Here is a 19249-nt window from a genome sequence, read left to right on the forward strand (position 1 = left end):
TGGCTTGATGATAGTGGTGAGATGAAAGTGAATAAACAAGGCAAAGTAAAATTTAGCATAGATAAATATATGGATGTTGTTTTGTGTGATGTTGTGCCAATGTATGCTGGACATATTCTATTAGGTAGACCATGAAAATTTGATAAAGATGCTATTCATTATGGTTGAGAAAATTCTATTGTTTTTAAGTATAAGAGAAAGAAGGTCAAGCTGGAACCTTCGACTCCTAAGGAGGTATATAGAGATCAATTACAATTACAACAAATGAGGGAGGCCAAAAAGCACAAGGAGAAAGCTAGTATGGCACCTACAGCTTTACCATCCATCCAAGAAGGTAAGTCTGAGCTTGCTATTCAAGGTAAGCATTCTAAGACTCAAATTGAATGGAAAAATCATGAGAAAGCTGAAAGTGGAGTGAGGAAAGTTGACAAAGGCAAGAGTGAGGTAAAGAAAAGGCAACCCATGAGTGAGAAAGGAAAAGAAAGAAAAAAGAGGAAAAATAAAAATTTTATCTTAATTTTGGGGATGTTAATAAAGCCACCTTGAGTAAGAAACAATTGCTGGTCATGAATTATAAAGATGCTTAATTAAAGATGTTTTGGTTGTATAGAACTTTATCTGCATTGTTAAGAGCTTTACTTTGTGGAAATTTAAAAATTTTGAAGAGATTATTTGCTAACTTTAAAAAGTATAATTTTTTCCATAATGAGCATATATTTCTAGATTTTGTTATGATAGTGTTTGACCCAGGAGATTTGGTTTGGTTGCACTTACAAAAGGAGAGGTTTCCAAAACAAAGAAAATCAAAGCTTATGCTGCGTGGAGATGGACCTTTTCAAGTTTTGAAGCGGATAAATGACAATGCTTACAAACTTGATTTACTAGGTGAGTATAATGTTAGTGCTACATTTAATGTTGCTAACTTATCTCCTTTTACTGCAGGTGATGACTTTGATTTGAAAGCAATTTTTTTTTAAGAGGAGAGGAATGATGAGAATCTGTCCAAGCCCATACAACCGACAACCTGCTGGGGTGCTGACCCAATACAAATGAAGATCGGACCGATCACTGGGGCTCAAGCTAAGAGGATTAAAGACAAACTTGTTGTCTTTATATAGAGAGTAATTCATTCTTAAAAGTGCTTGTCCATACCTGAAGATACAAGACCTGTTTTGAGCATACAAATGGTGGAAGCCGATACGGACTCAGGTAGCTATTTTCATGCAATTATGGACTCCAGGCAGCATGAAATGGTTTCAATGCTTGATAGATTCAATGAATATCTCTAAGAGGTCATGGAATCAATTCAAGACAGCATCAAAGGCAAACAAAATGGGCTTATGGGCATAGGAGGAGTTTTGACCGGTTATACTGTATTTTGTTGCTGGCTTTACTGTATTTTGCTGAGTTGGATTTTTCTCTTTGATCCAAGCAAGGGCAACGTGTCGACTCAATGATCATCCTATTTGGCATCTTAAAAGGCATATGGAGGCTGATATGGAGTTTAAATTGGTAAAAGATTGGTCAAAGACAACTTAGCCAAAAAAATAGTATTTAGGTTTCCTAATTTGATTATGACCTTTTGTTTTAGGAAATTAGTCTTTAGTTTGGTTCTATTTATTTATTTGCTGGAAAAATCAACTTAGGAAAGTTATTATTTATTATTTTCATTGTAAATTAATTAATTTCTAATTCAAAATAAATAAATTAATTAATCCAAATTAGTTTAGGAAAGTAGGTAAATTTCGGTCAAGTTAGGTTTTCTATTCTTTGGTAGCCGGTTTTTGCTTCAATTTTTAGGACTTTATTTTTTGTGAATTTAGCCTATTTAAGGGCTTAATTTTGAGGAAGAACATACTTTTATTAATATTCAGAAATTATTTTGTGAGATAGAATTTTCTTTGTTCTCCTTGAACATCTAAAACACCATTAGAGAGTGTGTGTTTTAGTTTTGACTTATCAATAGAGATTCATAACCTACTGTGATGTCTTCATTATATCAAGGTTTCTAATCACAGGTTGGTTAGGAGTTAAGGTTTTCTCATAAGAACTTGAAATTAATTGAGATCGAGGTTAATATAATACGTGTTTAAGCGCAAATTGACCTAGGTTTGTATCATCCTCTGGTTGCAAGGGCAAGATAATCTTACCATTATTCTTATCCTTTTGTTTTTTTCCTTTTGGTCTTTGTTTCAATTCTTTCTTTCTTTTTTCTTTTTTTTTTTTTTTGATTTCTTGGAAAATTTGATCGTTGGAATGGAATACCCTTTATCAAATTCTTTAATGAAAGGGTTTTCCTCTATGCCTTAATCAATATCTTGGAAAAGGGAGAAGGAAAGTTAATTTTCTAAAATATCAAAGTTGTATTTTTTTAGCGAAAGATATTGACTTTTATTAATTAATTATATTAAATTTGGTTTAAAACAAGGCTTTTCACTAGGGATTTTCTTCAGCGTCTAAACAGAAGTTATATTAGTTAGGCACGATTTTATTTTTGGAAAATTTATTTTTAATGTTTTTTTTTATGATCTTTACCAGCTTGCAAAGCCAGGGGATTAAACCTATGAGTTCGTTTTAAGGTAGACTTGTTCAACTTGATTGCCTTATTAATTGCTTTTATGTAGTTGGTTGTGAAATATTTGTAGTGTGTGGAGCTTAATTGTTTGTTTTGTATTTCATTTCCATGTATTGAATCCTAAAACAATCCTTCCAACCCCAATTCTATCCTAAGTCCTAATCTTTAAGCTTTAACCCTTGAATATGGTGGTAGTATTTTTGCTTTATGTGTTATCTCCCTTAAGCTGGTATCTTAGAATTTTAATGAAACTTTGAGATAGTTGATGATCATCAATACCTTTAATAGTATTCTTAAAATTCAATGGAAAAGTAATCATCAACATGGAACATCAGTTATAGTTTGTCTTATTTCCATTCTTTACATAAACTCCTAAAAACATGTGAATCTTAAGTCCTAACTATTAATCTAGTGTTTTTTATTTATGTGCAATATCTAATGTTCTATTGGAAGTCTGATATGGTTAATGATGGTGAATACCTTTAATAATGATAAAGTTCAATGACAAAGTAATTATTAATATAGTAAATCAGTGATAGTATGTCAAGGGTTAAGTTAAATCATCAATATAGGAAATTTAACTTAAAAAATAATTAGTAAATAGAATCAATCTTAGAAAAAATTGGTTTGATATCTAGTGTGCTAATAATTTTGAAATGTGACTTAATCAAGTTAACGCTTTGTTTCCGTTATATTCTCTCTTCGGAATACTAAGGAAATAACCCATGTAATGCACAAACCGCCTTTGGCCAAGGCTAAAAGGTATTTGGAGGATGTTTTGGCTCGCAAGCAAGCCATTGCATTCCATTGCTTTTGTGGTGGGGTAGGAATAATTGCACAGGCAAAGAATCACCACTCAAATGGACAAGGACGTTGGCCCGTCAAATCTGCAAAGTTTACTCTAACTTGCTAAAGAACACTGAAAGTAATGCAGAAGTATGTTTTATTCTGATTTGCTCATGTTATTGTGGCATAAGACTGTTTACTAATCATATGTATGTTCTATTAATAAATCCTATTCTCTAGGTGAAAGATTTGGATGTGGATGCACTTTACATATCCCACATTCAGGTAAATCAGGCTCCAAAGCAAAGGCATCGTACATACCGTGCTCATGGAAGAATCAATCGTGAGTGTTTTGTTTGTTGCAATGTTAAATATAATTTGTCCTTTTTTTTTTTATAAAGTGATGACATATTAATTCATCTTGTAACTTACATGTCATCTCCATGCCGTATTGAGTTGATTTTATTGACAAGGAAGAGCATGTCAGGAAAGAAGTAAATGTAATTTCGAGAAAAAAAAATTATGGTTGAGTAACCGTTGTTGAATTTTTCATTTAAGTTGTAATTTGCTAAAGCTTATTTCCTAAGGTACATAACAGCATGTTAATTATTTTGTTTTCTTTGCAGCTTAAGAACTAGTTGGCTTCTAAGAAACTAGAAAATAATCGAGCTTTACGAAGTGATGCTTCTTCTTAAAGAGTAAACAAACCATTTTAGAGTCTTAATTCAAGGTGTTGTGTTTTAATTCTATGCTCTGTTAAAACCTCAATCTTGTTTTTCTAAGACATTTTTATACTCCTATTCTGGTGTTTTCTTTTGCACTCATCGCTAGAGTATGATATTTTTGTGAAATGAATTTCCTTGTCGATTTGATTGTCTAGGTAATTAATGACTCTATTTTTAGAATTTAAGTATAGGATAAAGAAAATAAGCTAGAACCAGAAACCAAAAATCTGTTAAGGTTGTGAGGTGATGAAATTTATTGGAAATTAACAAGTTGAAAATTAAAGAATGGCTTTTTTTATTGTTAGAGTAGGAAGGTCTAATATTTTTTACCATTCTAATTTGTTTTGTTTTTTTTTTTTATTTTAGTCTACCATGAACCCAATTATCAATTCACAATTCTCAAATCTTTTTACCTTTTTTGCTTACTTCAATAGAGGCTGTTACGGCCAGAGGAGCTGCAGCATATGACACCATAATGGTATTGGAATAACATATATGAGTTTGTACTTGTACCCAACTTATGCCAACATATCTACTTATGTATTTGTTTGCCCTTTTGCAAAAATGGCTAAAGCAATGCAAAAAGTGGCCAAATTGGACATGGAATTGAAAGTGGAGAGAAATTTGGTTTTTGTTGGCCATAAGAATGTCAATGGGGCAAGAAGGGCTTCGTGGATGATATTATCTTCCATTCAATAGATGCAGGAAGGTAAAAGAAACGAACAACATGTGAAGAGGATTAATGATATAGGTAGAGTGTTGAAGATGAGCTTTTAAAGATATGCTACAACACATTATCAACTATTGACATGTTTTTGTGTCTTCCGATTCAATTTGAACTTCTTTGTCTCCCTCACCTATGACAATTTGAAACTTCATAGAGGATAGGAATAATGCAAAGGAATGAACAAGTTAAGAATATGATAATTGCATAATACATAGATCGAGAATGATACAAAATTCTATTAGAATTTGTTTATGTTTCCATGTATTTTTCTCATACTTTCTCTTAATTTGGAATCCATAAGAGTGTGTCTTCATTATATATATTTTTTTGGTAAATGTGTCATCATTATGTTTACATATATATACCAGATATATATATATATATATATATATATATATATGTATTAGCTTTTTTGATATATGGTATATTTGATGGTTTGCTTTCAAAAAGAAAAAGATGGTATGCCAACAATATTATTTAGGTGGCCTCAATTCATTGGGATAGGAGTAGGGGTTCCATGAAATAGATTGACTCATTCGTTTATATTTTATAGCATAGACGGAGTCTGTACATGGTGGAGGAAAGAAAATGTGAATGTGTATGAAATAAAGAGTCATGAAAAGCATGTATAAATGAATTAAACCGGTAATTGCTATTACCCATCTACCATATTTAATTTCTCTCTTCCTCTCTCTCTCTCTCTCTCTCTCTCTCTCTTACTAATAACATCTACCATATTTAATTTTCATCTCTCTATCTTCCTCTCCCATCTACCATATTTAATTTCTATCTCTCTTCCTCTTTCTCTTTTCTACATTATGTAACTCTCAACCTCCATTTTTATTAACACACCCTTTCACAAAACCACCATTTCATCAAACTATATCTATTATTTGAATTTTCAACTAGAAGACAAAAAACAAAAAAAAAAAAAACTCTTTATGAAGCCCATTGACTTCAGTTTTGTAAAATGGAAATTTACATTTGTGATAGAGTTAAAGAAGATTGGTATGTGTTGATATATATATATATATATATATATGTAATTTCCTTTCATGTTGTGCTTCAATGTATCATTGCAACTTCTACGCTAGTATTTTTTTGTCATTATTTGATATTCCAATATGACTATTGTTAGGTTACAATTTGATCTTGGATCATAAATTTAATATCTTATTCTACTTAATCAACTATGTTTGTTAAGAGTTAGTAGCTACTTTGTTAGGGATAATTACTCTTACATTTTAACATATTTGATTGACATTTTTCCTTCAAGCATTTATGAAAATGCATTTAGCATTGTTCATTTATCATCTTCAAGATGAAAATTCACCCTTCAAGCTTGGCTTTTATTATTGAAAGGATTTAAAGTTTTACAACCTTGCTAAGTAATTGAAGGCGGTAACAGAAAGAGAATTATTCTCTATTCATAAATTAACTTTTACCATCAATGTCATAAATTTCAGTTCTATTTTTTTATGATGGAACCTGGAATTTAAGTTTTGAAGGTACTTGGATGTACCAAAATCCAAAAATGAGGATTATACATATAAAAGGGATTTTACATTCGCAAAACTTCAAGATGTTGTCTACAATGCTCTCAATTTGGATTTTACGTAACATCACTTAACCCTGAAGTTTATATACCATGTGTGTTTGTCATGCGAACTGTATGTTATGAACAACGATGATGATGTACAAGTTTTTATAGAAGAGTATACTTTACATAGACGTTAACATAGATCTCCACTTATTGTTGATGTGTTACCTAGGTCTTACATTTTAACAATAATGCAGACAACAATCTGAATAGAGTACCTCCAAACATGTATGAAAGCACATTTGCTTCAGGTAGTGGACCATGTTCTATTATGGCCACTACAAGATTATTGTCTATGGCCCCACTATGTCAAGTTCCAAAGCCAGCAATATGCATCCCTGAAGTTGACATGTAGTCTCAAGTGATCAAACATCATGTCCCAGAAACTCAAACACGAATCCTTGAAACTCAAATTCTAAAAATGGTGTGCAAAATGTGGTACATATTCATGAGTATGAGTGCTTTAAAATGAATGATTTGAATGACTATGGTAGGCATGATTATGAAAATGATGTAAAAAATGAGGTAAACACTGATCTTAGTGAAGATGGGGTGTGTGATATGAGTTGGGACCAGCATTTGGAATATAGCCCTGGTGATAGTCGTCATGGGGATTCTCCTCATGGTAATAGTCCAATTGGTAACATTCACAATTGTAACCCTCAAGTATAATGTATAAAAACATGCAATCACTCTTATAGTTTTACAACCTTATTCTATGGGTTAGTTTAATATGATACCTAATAATTCAGTTGGTCAATGAGGGAAACAAGCATTGTCCTTAAAGTAGCCATCTCTTGCTTTAGTTTATCAAATTTGGCAGCCACATATTTCTTTAATTCATCCAACTTTACTTTCACGTAAATAATCTATTCAACATCAGTATCCAAAAACAAGTAAATATACATCAGTACAACATTCATTATCTTATGTAATACATATTTTGAACATAATAGTTGCATAAACTTACATTATCATTTGGTGCGGCACTAGCATGCTTTTCATCTTCGACTGCATCTCGACCACCAATGGCTACCTTGGGTGCTATTGGATTTACAAGTGGTGGTTCTACATAGCGAACCCCATGTATGTTAACTGTTAAGGTCGCCAGTAATCCATATTTTTCTCATCTTTGGTAGCACCTAACCTCCAATGCACACCATACTGCATGAAATAAAAAAAAAATAAAAAAAGCAAAACAAAAAACAAAAAAATTATATATTAGAATAAAAAATATAATGTAACTTGAATGAAATAGCAATCAAGCTGAATTTGATATGACAAACTTAAGTTTGGTACATGTGGTAGAACTAAATTTGCCTTACATTGCTATTTGGGGTAAACCAAGAATTCATAGCTCCATGATTCAGTGGAATTGTTAAATGCTATCCGACAATCCTAGGACAACCAATTTCATGTCGCTTGCCAAATTATGTACTAACATCCGAAATGACTTCATAAACCCACACCTACAAAATATAAAATATAGGTAACCAAATATAATTTCTAAATTACAGCTAAATTTATATTTGATGGTAAAATGTACATGAAACGCCAAAAGGAATCCTTTGGATCGTAAGAGCTTGATTTGTTTTTCATTTTTTCTCCTCTATGGTAAAATGCATTATGCAAGAACTTTGCCGTCTCTTTATAGCTCAAAATACCCTAAGGGAAGGAATTGAAAATATCAATATCATCAACCATATCAACATACTTTCCATTAATTTCAACCCTTCGATCCATTCCAAGCACACCATGAACCAGGAAATATAGCAAAGAAATCTTCATTTCATCCAAATTATCCTCAAATTGTGGACTCTTGAATATTCTTTCCAAATTGGATGGTTTTATGTCATATTTATCTTTAAGTGACCTTTTACACATCGATAGATTTACTATTCCACAGTTCAAAATCAGAGAGATACGGATAAAACTTTAAGCCAATAATGCGTGCAAATTCCCATTTGGTAAACCGAACTCCTGATCCACCAAAGTTGAACTTAATCACCTTAGGATCATTGGACATAACTCTTCTCCATAATAGGTTATGAACTAAGTGACCAGAGAATCTAAGGTTCTTCACTTCAAGCAATGGTCCAAACATGTCCGACTGTACTGATTCAGCTGATCAACTATAAGCACACTTCTAATTACTACATTTGCTTCCATTGGATTCCCAAAAGAATGCACCGTAGCTTTGAATATATTTGTATCCTTGAAAATAAGTTCCTTCCAACTTGAAGCTTCAGTGGCTTGCAAAATAATTTACATAAATTGAATGAAAGTCAACAATTTGCTCACATACTATTTATGTTCAAGCCAATCCTAACACATATTGTTAACATTTTTTCACTAGTGGTATTTCTGATGAAGCCATCGGTAATCAAGCTATAAGAAACTAAAAAAAAAATCTTGATGGCCTATCGACAGTTACTAAAGACCATCGAGAAAAGTTTACCACAAGTATTCACATTCATGAATAAATAGTTAAAGACATATTATCAATAAAACTGATATAAATCTCACCAAATTAAAAAATGCATATCAAAATCTCATAATTTTGCATATTTATAATAAATATAGTAAAACACAAATGAGCTAGAACTTAAACAAAATCACACATTCAATGCACTAAGATATGTAAAAGAGTATAAAACTTACCATCTTAGATGGGAGAGAGGAGATTGAGGCATTGACTGGATGCTTGGTTGGAGGAATAAGCGTGGTGCTTTTTTTCTCAGATTGGGATTGCAGCCTAGAAATTCATTGACACTTCAAGAATGGTGGTGATGTGCTTCCACTGCGTCTCTTGGGTTGCAACTTCTTACCTCCTTTCTTCAATTAAGATCATAAATTCTTCTTCGATGCCATTCTAAAGTACAGCCTATAAAGATAAATTGATAATACCAATCAATTTTTATTTATATTAAAGCACATAGTCAAATATGTATACATATATGAATAACCACAATCCTAAATTACAAATAATATATATATATATATATATATAAATCAAACCAATAAAAACTAAACCGATAAATATAAATTGCCAACACGAATAATTTTTCATCCACATTTAAAGTTCGTATATATATATAGGAATTGTCTAGAGTCAAGATCAGCCATATGGTTAATGTTCCGGACCAAAAACATGTCAAAATGCTATAGCCATTGAATTGTCTACCATAGGCACGGACGGTTGAGATTGAATTGCAAAAAAATTCCCAAAATTCATTTTCGTCCCACTCATACAGACCCGTTCCAAAGTTCCCAAATCCTCTTCTCCTCCAAATCTACTTTCCATCCTCTTCTCCTCTTTGCCAGTGTTGATTGGTTGTATAATTTGAGCCTCGAGGAGCTCTCCACCAAGATCTCATTCTGCGACACACTTGTCATTTGGAGAGGGACGTCACCAAACGCGCCGTCGGCATCGAGCTCAACAAGCAGGTATATTTCCCATCTGGGTTTTTCTTTCCCTACCAACAACTATAGCTCAGGTTCCTTTCCTTTCTGGGTTTGTACATTGAAAGGTCTCAGCCTTGGTTGTTTTACTGGCTTCAGACAGAGAGTAGTACTTCGGCACAAGTAAGGCACTAAATTGGGCTATTGAAGATTTCAAATGAAGACAGTCATCCTTCTTCAAAGAAAGCAGATTATTGTAATAAATTTCTACTTTTAAAAAAATAATAATAAAAAACCCAAGTATTTTAAATTTGAAGGATAAAGGTGTTATTGATCGTAGCCCTAGAAATCTATTCTTCAACACGAACAAATTTAGGTAATAAGGGATGTGTATCTATGGAATAAGAGGTTTTGAAAGAATTATTTCATATTTAATTTTGTTTTATTTTCATTTAGCAAAGATTGTTCAATAAAAACATGAAGCATGTTGAGTACATTCACTGCTTAACCCAATTTTAAAATGCATGTTAGTTTCCTGCTTTATGATATAGTAGAATTGTAACAGCTCAGTCCACCCGCATGCGATATTGTCCGCTTTGGGCCCAGCCCGCACGGTTTTGTCAAAACGCATCGCAAGAGAAAAGTATCCACACCCTCTTTTAAGGTATGCTTCGTTCCCCTTTCCAACCGATGTGGGATCTCACAATCCTCCCCCTTTGGGCCTAGCGTCTTCGCTGGCACACCGATCCGGGTACTGGCTCTGATACCATCTGTAACAGCCCAGTCCATCCGCATGCGATATTGTCCGCTTTGGGCCCAGCCTGCACGGTTTTGTCAAAATGCATCACAAGGGAAAGGTATCCACACCCTCTTTTAAGGCATGCTTCGTTTCCCTTTCCAACCGATGTGAGATCTCACAAGAATCTTATTGTATAAATCATAAATGCTTGAGATTTCTAACTAAGATTCTATCTCTTTGTTTTTGTTTCAATTTTTACCCCTAAAATTCCAGGTATGATCAATTCTCACTCTTTTTTTTCAAAAAAAAAAAATTAATCTTCTTAAAGAACTATTTTCTCAAGTTTTCAATTCTTTAGAAAGAGAAATCTATTTTCTAAAACAGTTTTCAATGTATAATTCTGTAATAACCTTGTATCATCCGGTAATAAACTCCATAATTTCTTTTTCACGTGGAGAAAACGGGTAATTACATTTTGAGCACTCTCTTGTCAATTTCGGCCACCATATGGCCTATGCTATCATTTGTAGAACCTAGCATCTATAATCGAGACTATGATAGAGTTTACTAAAGGAAAATATTCTATAAAACAATCTCCCAGCATTGGAGTTTTGCTATGAATACTTTGTATTTTGAAAAATGAGAGAGAATGTATAAATTGTCAATCATGGTAACCTCGGAATCGAACAACCAAAACACCCTTTGGGCGAAAGAATAATCTAAAACAAAACTGCATAGGGCAAAAAAGAAACAAATTTATAATTAAATTTTTCCATAGCAAACATATTGCTAAGTAATAAAATTAACAGTCTGAAATAAAAATGTACCTCCAAAGATTATCAATTCCATATTCAAATGAAATTGTACTCAACATAAACATGTCCAATAATCTAATAGAGCTTACAGATTAGTTGCAAAAATAGGGAGATATAAAAGAAAAACAAAGGGAAAAAAAGGGAAACAACTCTAATAGCCACCCTTGAGATCACTAACAACATCATAGGGAATGGGAGTAACTGTTTCCAATTTAGCTCCTTCCACCTTGAAGCCAAGCTTAGGACCGTCAGGCTGCCTCTTTGTGCTAATGACCTCTCCTCTTGCCTTAGCCTCTGCCTTTAGCTGATCGTTCTTCACCTTCCTCAACCGAAATTCCTCAGTACACCTAGATGGCTAAACATGCTTAACACGAACATGGATCCTCTTCTTGATTATCCTATTCCCAACCTGTTTCCAAATAAAGACTTAAAATAAAAGTCTAAATTCATTCATCACAAAACTGATTATAGATGGATTTACAGCCTAAGGCATGGTGCAAAAGGCAGGCACATATAAGATTAGAAAATATATCGTGCCAAAGAAAAATACAAAGCAACAACGACAATCAAAGAACAAATTTAGAACAAGAATTTTAATGGATCAAAGTTCATAATCTTTAGATGCATTTGAAGAGTATCCATACAACTAAAGTATGCCACACCATATAAAGGTTGCTTCGAAATAGAGAGAAATGATTGGTAAAGATATTGAACAAAAGAAAACTGCTTTTTGACAAAAATATAATACTCAGTTTTTAGTCAGTAATAAATCAAGCTTTTACAATATAAACAATGCAACAATCATGGTCACAGAATCACACTGCATTGCATACTCCCTCAACTATAAGACTACACGTGCAAACCTTTAATATTGATTTTACAAACAAGATAAATAATAACTTAATTTTAGAACTACTATTCAAGTTCCCAAACAGCAACAAATAATGGTGTTAGGGCTTTAAAGCTGAAAATAAATAGAAATATAACCCAGTAGATATTTAGAAATAAAAAACTATCCACACTCATGAGCTTGATACCTAACTAGTCCATCTAATTCATCAAAGCTTGTGAAAAAATAAAACACATAAAACCAATCAATAACGAAACTTGTACCAAGCCTATGAAAGCTTTAATGGCATATAAAATCTCGAAATTGATTAAAAAGATTATAAAATTATTTAGGACAAATGGTAAACCGAAAAGCGTATACAATGGACAAATTCACAAAACAATTTTTGCTTAATCCATTATAGTTTCCAAACAAGAAATTTCACTGCATTAACATATCAAACAATAGCAGAAATATACAGCCTCCTAAAATAATTTTTTCTGAAAAAAGAGAAAAAAACATAAAAAATCCATATGGGAAATATACCTACTTGTTGAGCTCGATGCCTATGGTGCGCTTGGTAACATCTCTCTTCGAACGAGAAGCATGTTGCAGAGCGAGATCTTGGTGCAGAGCTCCTCGGGGCTCAATTTATACGAGCAATCAACATTCGCAAAGAGGAGAAGATGAAGGAAAGTAGGTTGGGAGGAGAATAGGATTTGGAAATTTCGGAATGAGTCTGTGTGAGTGGGACGAAAAGGAATTTTGGGAATTTTTTTGCAATTCAATCTCAGTCCTCCATGCCCATGGTAGACAATCCAATGGCTATAGCATTTTGACATGTTTTTGGTCCGGATATTAACAATCCGGTCGGTCCTGACTCTCGAGAGTCCTTATATATATATATATATATATATTTATATAACTATGTATGAATGAATTAAATAGCATAAAAATTGATCAAACAAATTTATTTTTGTATATTCATCGAAATTATTCCAACTTTTTTTTTATCACATATATGAATCTTACATGAATCTTATAGAATGAATAAAAAAAATATCAAAACAATACATATTGGTGTACCATATTCGTTGAAGAAAGATCATAACTGACCAACAAAAAAACTATATTTGTTTTCATTTTAAAGCTTTTCTAAAGGTCCAAAAAATTCTTCCCTGGTAATCATTTCCATGGTTAAAAAGGAAAAAAAAAAAATTACACTTACGTATTTTTTTTTCGTTTCTTTTAATTTCTATACAGTTATTTGTGTTTGGATTTCTACTTACAACTATTTTATGATATGCATATTTGATTACCTTATAAAACATGGAACTTCAATATTTGTTCACAAGTTCTTGTTTGCTAAATACAAATTATTGTTCTCTTCAATATTGTTCAAGAGTTCTTGCTTGTTAAATTCAAATTATTGTTCTCTTCAATATTGCTAACGTGTTTTTTTTGGCTAAATTGCCAAATTCCCTTTCAAATTATCGTCTCTCATTTTAAAACAAAAATATTTTTGCATTTAATAGGAGAGATTAATTATTTGGTAAAAACAAAAATTAATTATTATGTTTGAAAAATTATAAACTTTTAAAAATACATATTTTTAAAAAAAAAATTACTGAAATCATTAGTGATCTATCGTGTGGGCCAGACGATATGTCATTCGAGACGGATGACATGTCATCTGACTTGACGACATCAAACGACATGTCGTCTATCCTGGGCAATATGTCATTGGCTTCTCCTTCAACTTGCACTCAGGTCAACTTGAACTCATACAAATCTGGTTTCGTACCCGACTCTCAACCCAACTATAACTCCCACCTCCGGCCACCTTTTTCAGCCAAACAGGTCCCTTTTTTTTGTCTTTTTATTTCCTACTGATACCCAATATCAATTTATCCTAAAAGCAAACTTATAATAACTTCCATTCAAAAAACTTAATTTGACATAAATTTACAAAATTTTCAATTTTAAACTCAAATAAATCGATTCAAAATCCTAAACGTACCACAAATTACTCAGAAAATGTTATATACTTAGAAAATTCAAAACATACTATCTAAAAATGAATTCTACAATATATACGATATACACAACAATAATATCCATGATTTTATAAATAATCCAGTTACAATTTGAGGTAGAAGAGTAAAAGCCAAGAGTAAAAAACAAAGAGAAGAAAGCAAAGATTTTTGTTTGTTTTGAATGAAAAGCTTTGCAAAAGAGAAACGGTGCTTTTAGTGGTATACTGGACGATCGAAAAAATAAAATAAGGTATAGGCACGTCATTTGTAATTTTTATTAAAGTTAAAATTGATATAAAAGGGGTAAAATAAAAAAAATCACAAAAACAAGTGGGTAGATATTTTTAAGGCTCTTCAAAGAATGGTATTGGACCAAATTCTCCTAAAAATTTCTTACTTGGTGTAACATGGGCTAGTATCCTGTTGTCTGGGGTCTTGTTCCCCATTTTGACCCCACAAAAATTATAAAAAAAAATAAAAAAAAAATAAAAACATGGATTAGTTTCGACTTATGTGATGTGGAAACCAGAATGAGTAGATTCTTTCGCGTACAAATGAATGGGTAGTGGTTATAAAATGTGTACGAAACTTTGAAATAAAAAGCCAGAATTATTCTTCTATTATTAAGAGGCTTTTCTATCAAGTAGGATTGGAAATGAGGCACAACATAAACAATGGTGTAGATTTGAAATATGTGCCATGAAAATTAAAGCACGCACAAGCAGTCAGATTTCAAAACCAAGCGCCAGAATCGAGGACGTGGGGCTTAGCCTACGTGGCCGAGCTGTGACTGTGAGGAGGACCACAACACAAAAACACCTATACATTTTATTTTCCGGCAACACAAATCGTTATGTATACGCGGCCACTGGCCAGCCCAGCCATGTGCTCTCATGAAAACCACTTAACGACCTTTATTATTTCTGTGCATATTCTAAGATTCTATCATTTACTTTTTCTTGTTTTGTTTTGTATGGTAATTAACAACTAGAGAGATTATACCTTGATAACTTATACGTACCTTTTTCAATGGAGTCAGACCGCTAACAATAAACAGGCCTCCCTTTTTTTTTTTTTCCCCCCTCGGTGCATTCATTTTGTGAATCATTTTTCTCTGTCACTATTCTACTTTCTAATGCTGTAATGTCTAAATTATAGTCTTTTTCTTTTTCTTTTTTTCTTTTTTTTTTTTTTTGTGTCAGTCTGTTGGGGCAGTAGACTTTGTATTAGTTTATAAATGATTTTTGGTGCTACCGTCAAGTCAAGCAAGAAGTTTTTCTTTGGTTTGGAAGGACAATTTGTATTGGATTCTCAACTATTCGAAACTTTTTGGTGCAAAAGAACAGCCGCTAGAAAATAGCTTCAATCATCTTGTATGACCAACCAGCCGGGCCACCGTTTGTCTTCACACTTTTCATGGCCTTCCATGTCTTTTGGCTTTTAAAATTTACATCATAAAGTTGTCCCACCTCGGATGAAATTCACTACTATTAATTTCAAAACCAAATATCAAATGCAGTACTAATTATTTGATTTTGATTTGTTTTGATACATAAGGAAAAATCTGCATCTTTTTGGGTTTAGAAATGCATCAAAAAAAGACGGTCATTAATGCATTTATAATATATTGAAGATGGAATCTTCACCTAACATCAAGAGGTTGACAGATTAACTAAATGAGCCTCTCATACTAATCATATTTGTGATTCACAAACGGGAAAAAGAAGCAAAAGCTAAAAAGTCTAAAACAAATTATGGTACTAATGGATACAATCTCTGTGCCGCAGTGCTCCTTGTATAAAAGAGTCACAAACAAAGAAAATGTAAGGTCAATTATGTAATTCAAAAATAAACCCATTGCTATTGAAGGCCAACAGTATTAGATACCTCGGACATAGAAAATTGAATGCTTCCAAACCCATGAAATACTAAAAAGAAAGGATAATACAATAACATAGACAGAAGTTTTAGGTCACCATGTGCTCTAAAACACAAAAAAAAAAAAGAATTTTAAAAAGCGACTCCATGAAAAGCAGAGAAAAGCATATTAAATTGCAAAAGCAAATTGAAATATTTATTGAAAGAGCTACTGTCATGTGTTAGGGGTAGTTCCTATAGCCATTTTATAGTTCTTCTTGACTGGGATCTTCATATAAAAATAAATAAAATAAAATAAACCATGGAATTTGGGGAAAAAGCCATAGTAACTTTTTTTTTTTTCCTCCCAATCAATGGATTATCATTTGTCAAAGGCCAGCCAGAGTGAACATTATTATTATTATTATTATTATGATTTTCCAAATTAACAGAGATGGGGAAGACAAAGTAGTCAATTTGATTTGACAAAAGGGGGTTAAAGTGGTAACATGGAAATTAAAGGGGCATGGACATCAATGCAAATAAAACACATTCCAGGGACAGAATCAATAGTAAATTTCACTAATTTCTCGTGGATAGTAACAAAAGATGCTCCAGTCTTCCCAACCCACATTACCTAAATTCGCCGCTACTCTAAGAAAATTAAAAATAAAAAAAAAATAAAAAAAACAAAACAAAACAAAAAACAGACGAATCTCCCCTCAACCCACATTGTGCTATACAAACCCATCCAAGAATCAAGAAATCTTTTTGGAAATGATAAAAATTAACCCAAAAATCAAAAAGAAAAAAAAAATTGGAATGATGAGAAATTTCTGAAGTCCTTATTAAATGAAAAAATAAAAATAAAAAAATAAAAGAAAAAATGCAGCTTAGCTAAGCTAAGCATGGACAGGACCTGGAGTTTCCTGCAGTGGGCTCGGTGGACTGTAAGTTGGAGCTGCTACAGTTGTAGCCGGAGGAGGCGGCGCCGCAGGTGGCGGAGTTGGGTTAGAGTCGGGCGGAGGGGGGCTTGGGTCCGAGGTGGGTAAAGATGGAGAAGGAGGAGGAGGAGGAGGAGGTGGAGTTGGGTCAGGATTTGGTGGATTGAGAGCAGAGCTAGGTGGGCTGGGCTGGGAAGTACCAGTGACAGGGCTAGGTGGGGAGGTTGTTGACTGACTAGAACTGGGGTTGGGGTTGTTGGTGGGTTGAGGGAAGACGACAGGCGAAGGAGAATGACAAGAATCGCCGGAGCAATTGTGGGACTTGTGGAGTCCGTGGCGCAGAAGCCCGAATCCCAAGACAAGACCAAAAACCACCAGTACTGTCACTATGAAGATGAAGATCTTTGTTGCTTTCCCCACATAACACATTTTTATTTTACTCTTTTCTTTTCTTTTCTTTTCTTTTTTTCCCTTCTTTTTAGGGGTTTTTGGGCGTTGAAACTCTCTGAGGTAGAAAAGAAAATAATAAATCTGAGAGATGGGTCTGGTTCTTTTTTCTTTTTTTTTCTTTTTTTTCTTTTTTTTTTTTGGTATAGTGGTGGTTTAGCAGAGAGAGAGAGAGAGAAAGATGGTGGTTGGTGTGGGTATGGGTATGGGTATAATGGGTAATGGATTTGGATCTTTTTTTCGTCTTTTTCTCATGGTGAAGAAGAAGAAGAAGATGAAGGGGAGTGAGAGTGCATGTTTTTTGGGTTGGTATTTATTTGGGGGTGTTTTGGAATGGTCTTTTAAGGATTGGGAATAGAGCCAAATGTGGCACGTGAACGCCATTTATGATGCAAAAAAGAAAGTAGTGGATGAGTTGTGAACTTGTGATTTGCTGTTTGTTACCAATTTCTTTTTAATTTTGCATCCAAAGCTGACTCTATATTTAATTTACCAATTGCCCCTTCATTCCTTCACTATTTAGAACGATTTTCCACCCATTTTGTTATTATCTTGGCTAGGCCTACAGGAGTACAGGCACCCATATTATTTTTATTTTATTTTATTTTTTTTTTGGGCTGAACACGGCTACCCATATTATTGTGGTCCCACATTTAGAGCAAAAATATATATATATATATATATGACATTTTATTTTCCTACATATCTTCAATATCTATCTTATAACAAATATGGTTTTATTGTCCTGAAATTTTTTTTTTTTTTTTTTTTTGTTTTGAAGGCGTGGAAAATCGAATTGAAAATTATTGTCCTAAACAAAATAGTGATAAACGTCCATCAAAAGCTTCATGCATTTTTCTTTTTTTTTTTCTTTTTTTTTTCCTGAAAGCTTCATGGAATTTTATGTATAAAAAATCAATGAATTCTAACAAGATAAATAAAATCTTAAGAACATCTAAATCCGTTGAGTTCTTTTCTTCTCCTAGTTTTGTAGTACACCCATGTAGAGGGATTAATCTGATAAGAATATACGTATACTTTTACCAACTTTGAAATAAGGTGTTTTCATTTAAAAATAAAAGAAATAAAAAATAAATCTTTGAAATAAGGGTTTACATTTGAATATTTGCTAAATTAAGGGGTCTCAACTTACAATTACATTAAAAACCGTTGAACGGGATATAATATGGAGAAATGAGCCAGAACGATATGTCTGCCATGTCACACCTCGGGATGAAACTGGAGGGCCAGACAACCAATTTTTTGTCCTGCCGAAAATACCCCTGATCTTCCCAATTTTGGTATGTTTTAAGTTCTTATATAGTGCTCTTGTAGCAAAATAAAAAAAGTTCTTATTTTATAACTTTTTTTAATTCCCAAAAAATTTATTTTTTCTTATCAAAAAAATATTTTTACTTGTGGAACAGTTTAAACAAAGTAAGAGAAGGAAAAGAAAATCTCTTTTTTTAAAAAAAAAAAAAAATTTTGGCTAGTAAAGTTGTTTTTTTATATTTCCCATTTAAGTAGATGGAATCCAAGTAATGTAGAAACGAAAAAACAGAATCAAATCAATGCAAGTTCCTTTGTTTTTTACACGAACTGCTGTGCTAAGCTAGTCAAATATAAGTATAATTACTTAAGATAAAAAATAAAGATAAAAATCTATAAATTACTATGAAGGAACAAAATAAAATGGAAAAAAAATGAAAAGCATTGAATTTGAATCTACGTGCCTTTCACAAATATTGTTTGGATTTGGTGGGCTGA

General features: G+C 32.7%; 1 protein-coding gene and 1 pseudogene across 1 annotated transcript; one reads left to right on the forward strand and one right to left on the reverse strand.

The window, feature by feature from the left end:
• The first annotated feature begins 1985 nt into the window (after nucleotides 1–1985).
• LOC107417016 (large ribosomal subunit protein uL22z-like) lies at nucleotides 1986–4056 on the forward strand (annotated as a pseudogene).
• Nucleotides 4057–16993: 12937 nt separating this feature from the next.
• On the reverse strand, nucleotides 16994–17464 carry LOC107417017 (sulfated surface glycoprotein 185). Its single transcript, XM_016025573.3, has one exon. The coding sequence runs from the start codon at nucleotides 17462–17464 to the stop codon at nucleotides 16994–16996; it is 471 nt and encodes a 156-aa protein (XP_015881059.3).
• Between the last annotated feature and the right edge of the window lie 1785 nt (nucleotides 17465–19249).

The sequence above is a fragment of the Ziziphus jujuba genome, chromosome 4 (assembly GCF_031755915.1).
Source record: "Ziziphus jujuba cultivar Dongzao chromosome 4, ASM3175591v1".
NCBI classification, from domain to species: Eukaryota; Viridiplantae; Streptophyta; class Magnoliopsida; order Rosales; family Rhamnaceae; genus Ziziphus; species Ziziphus jujuba.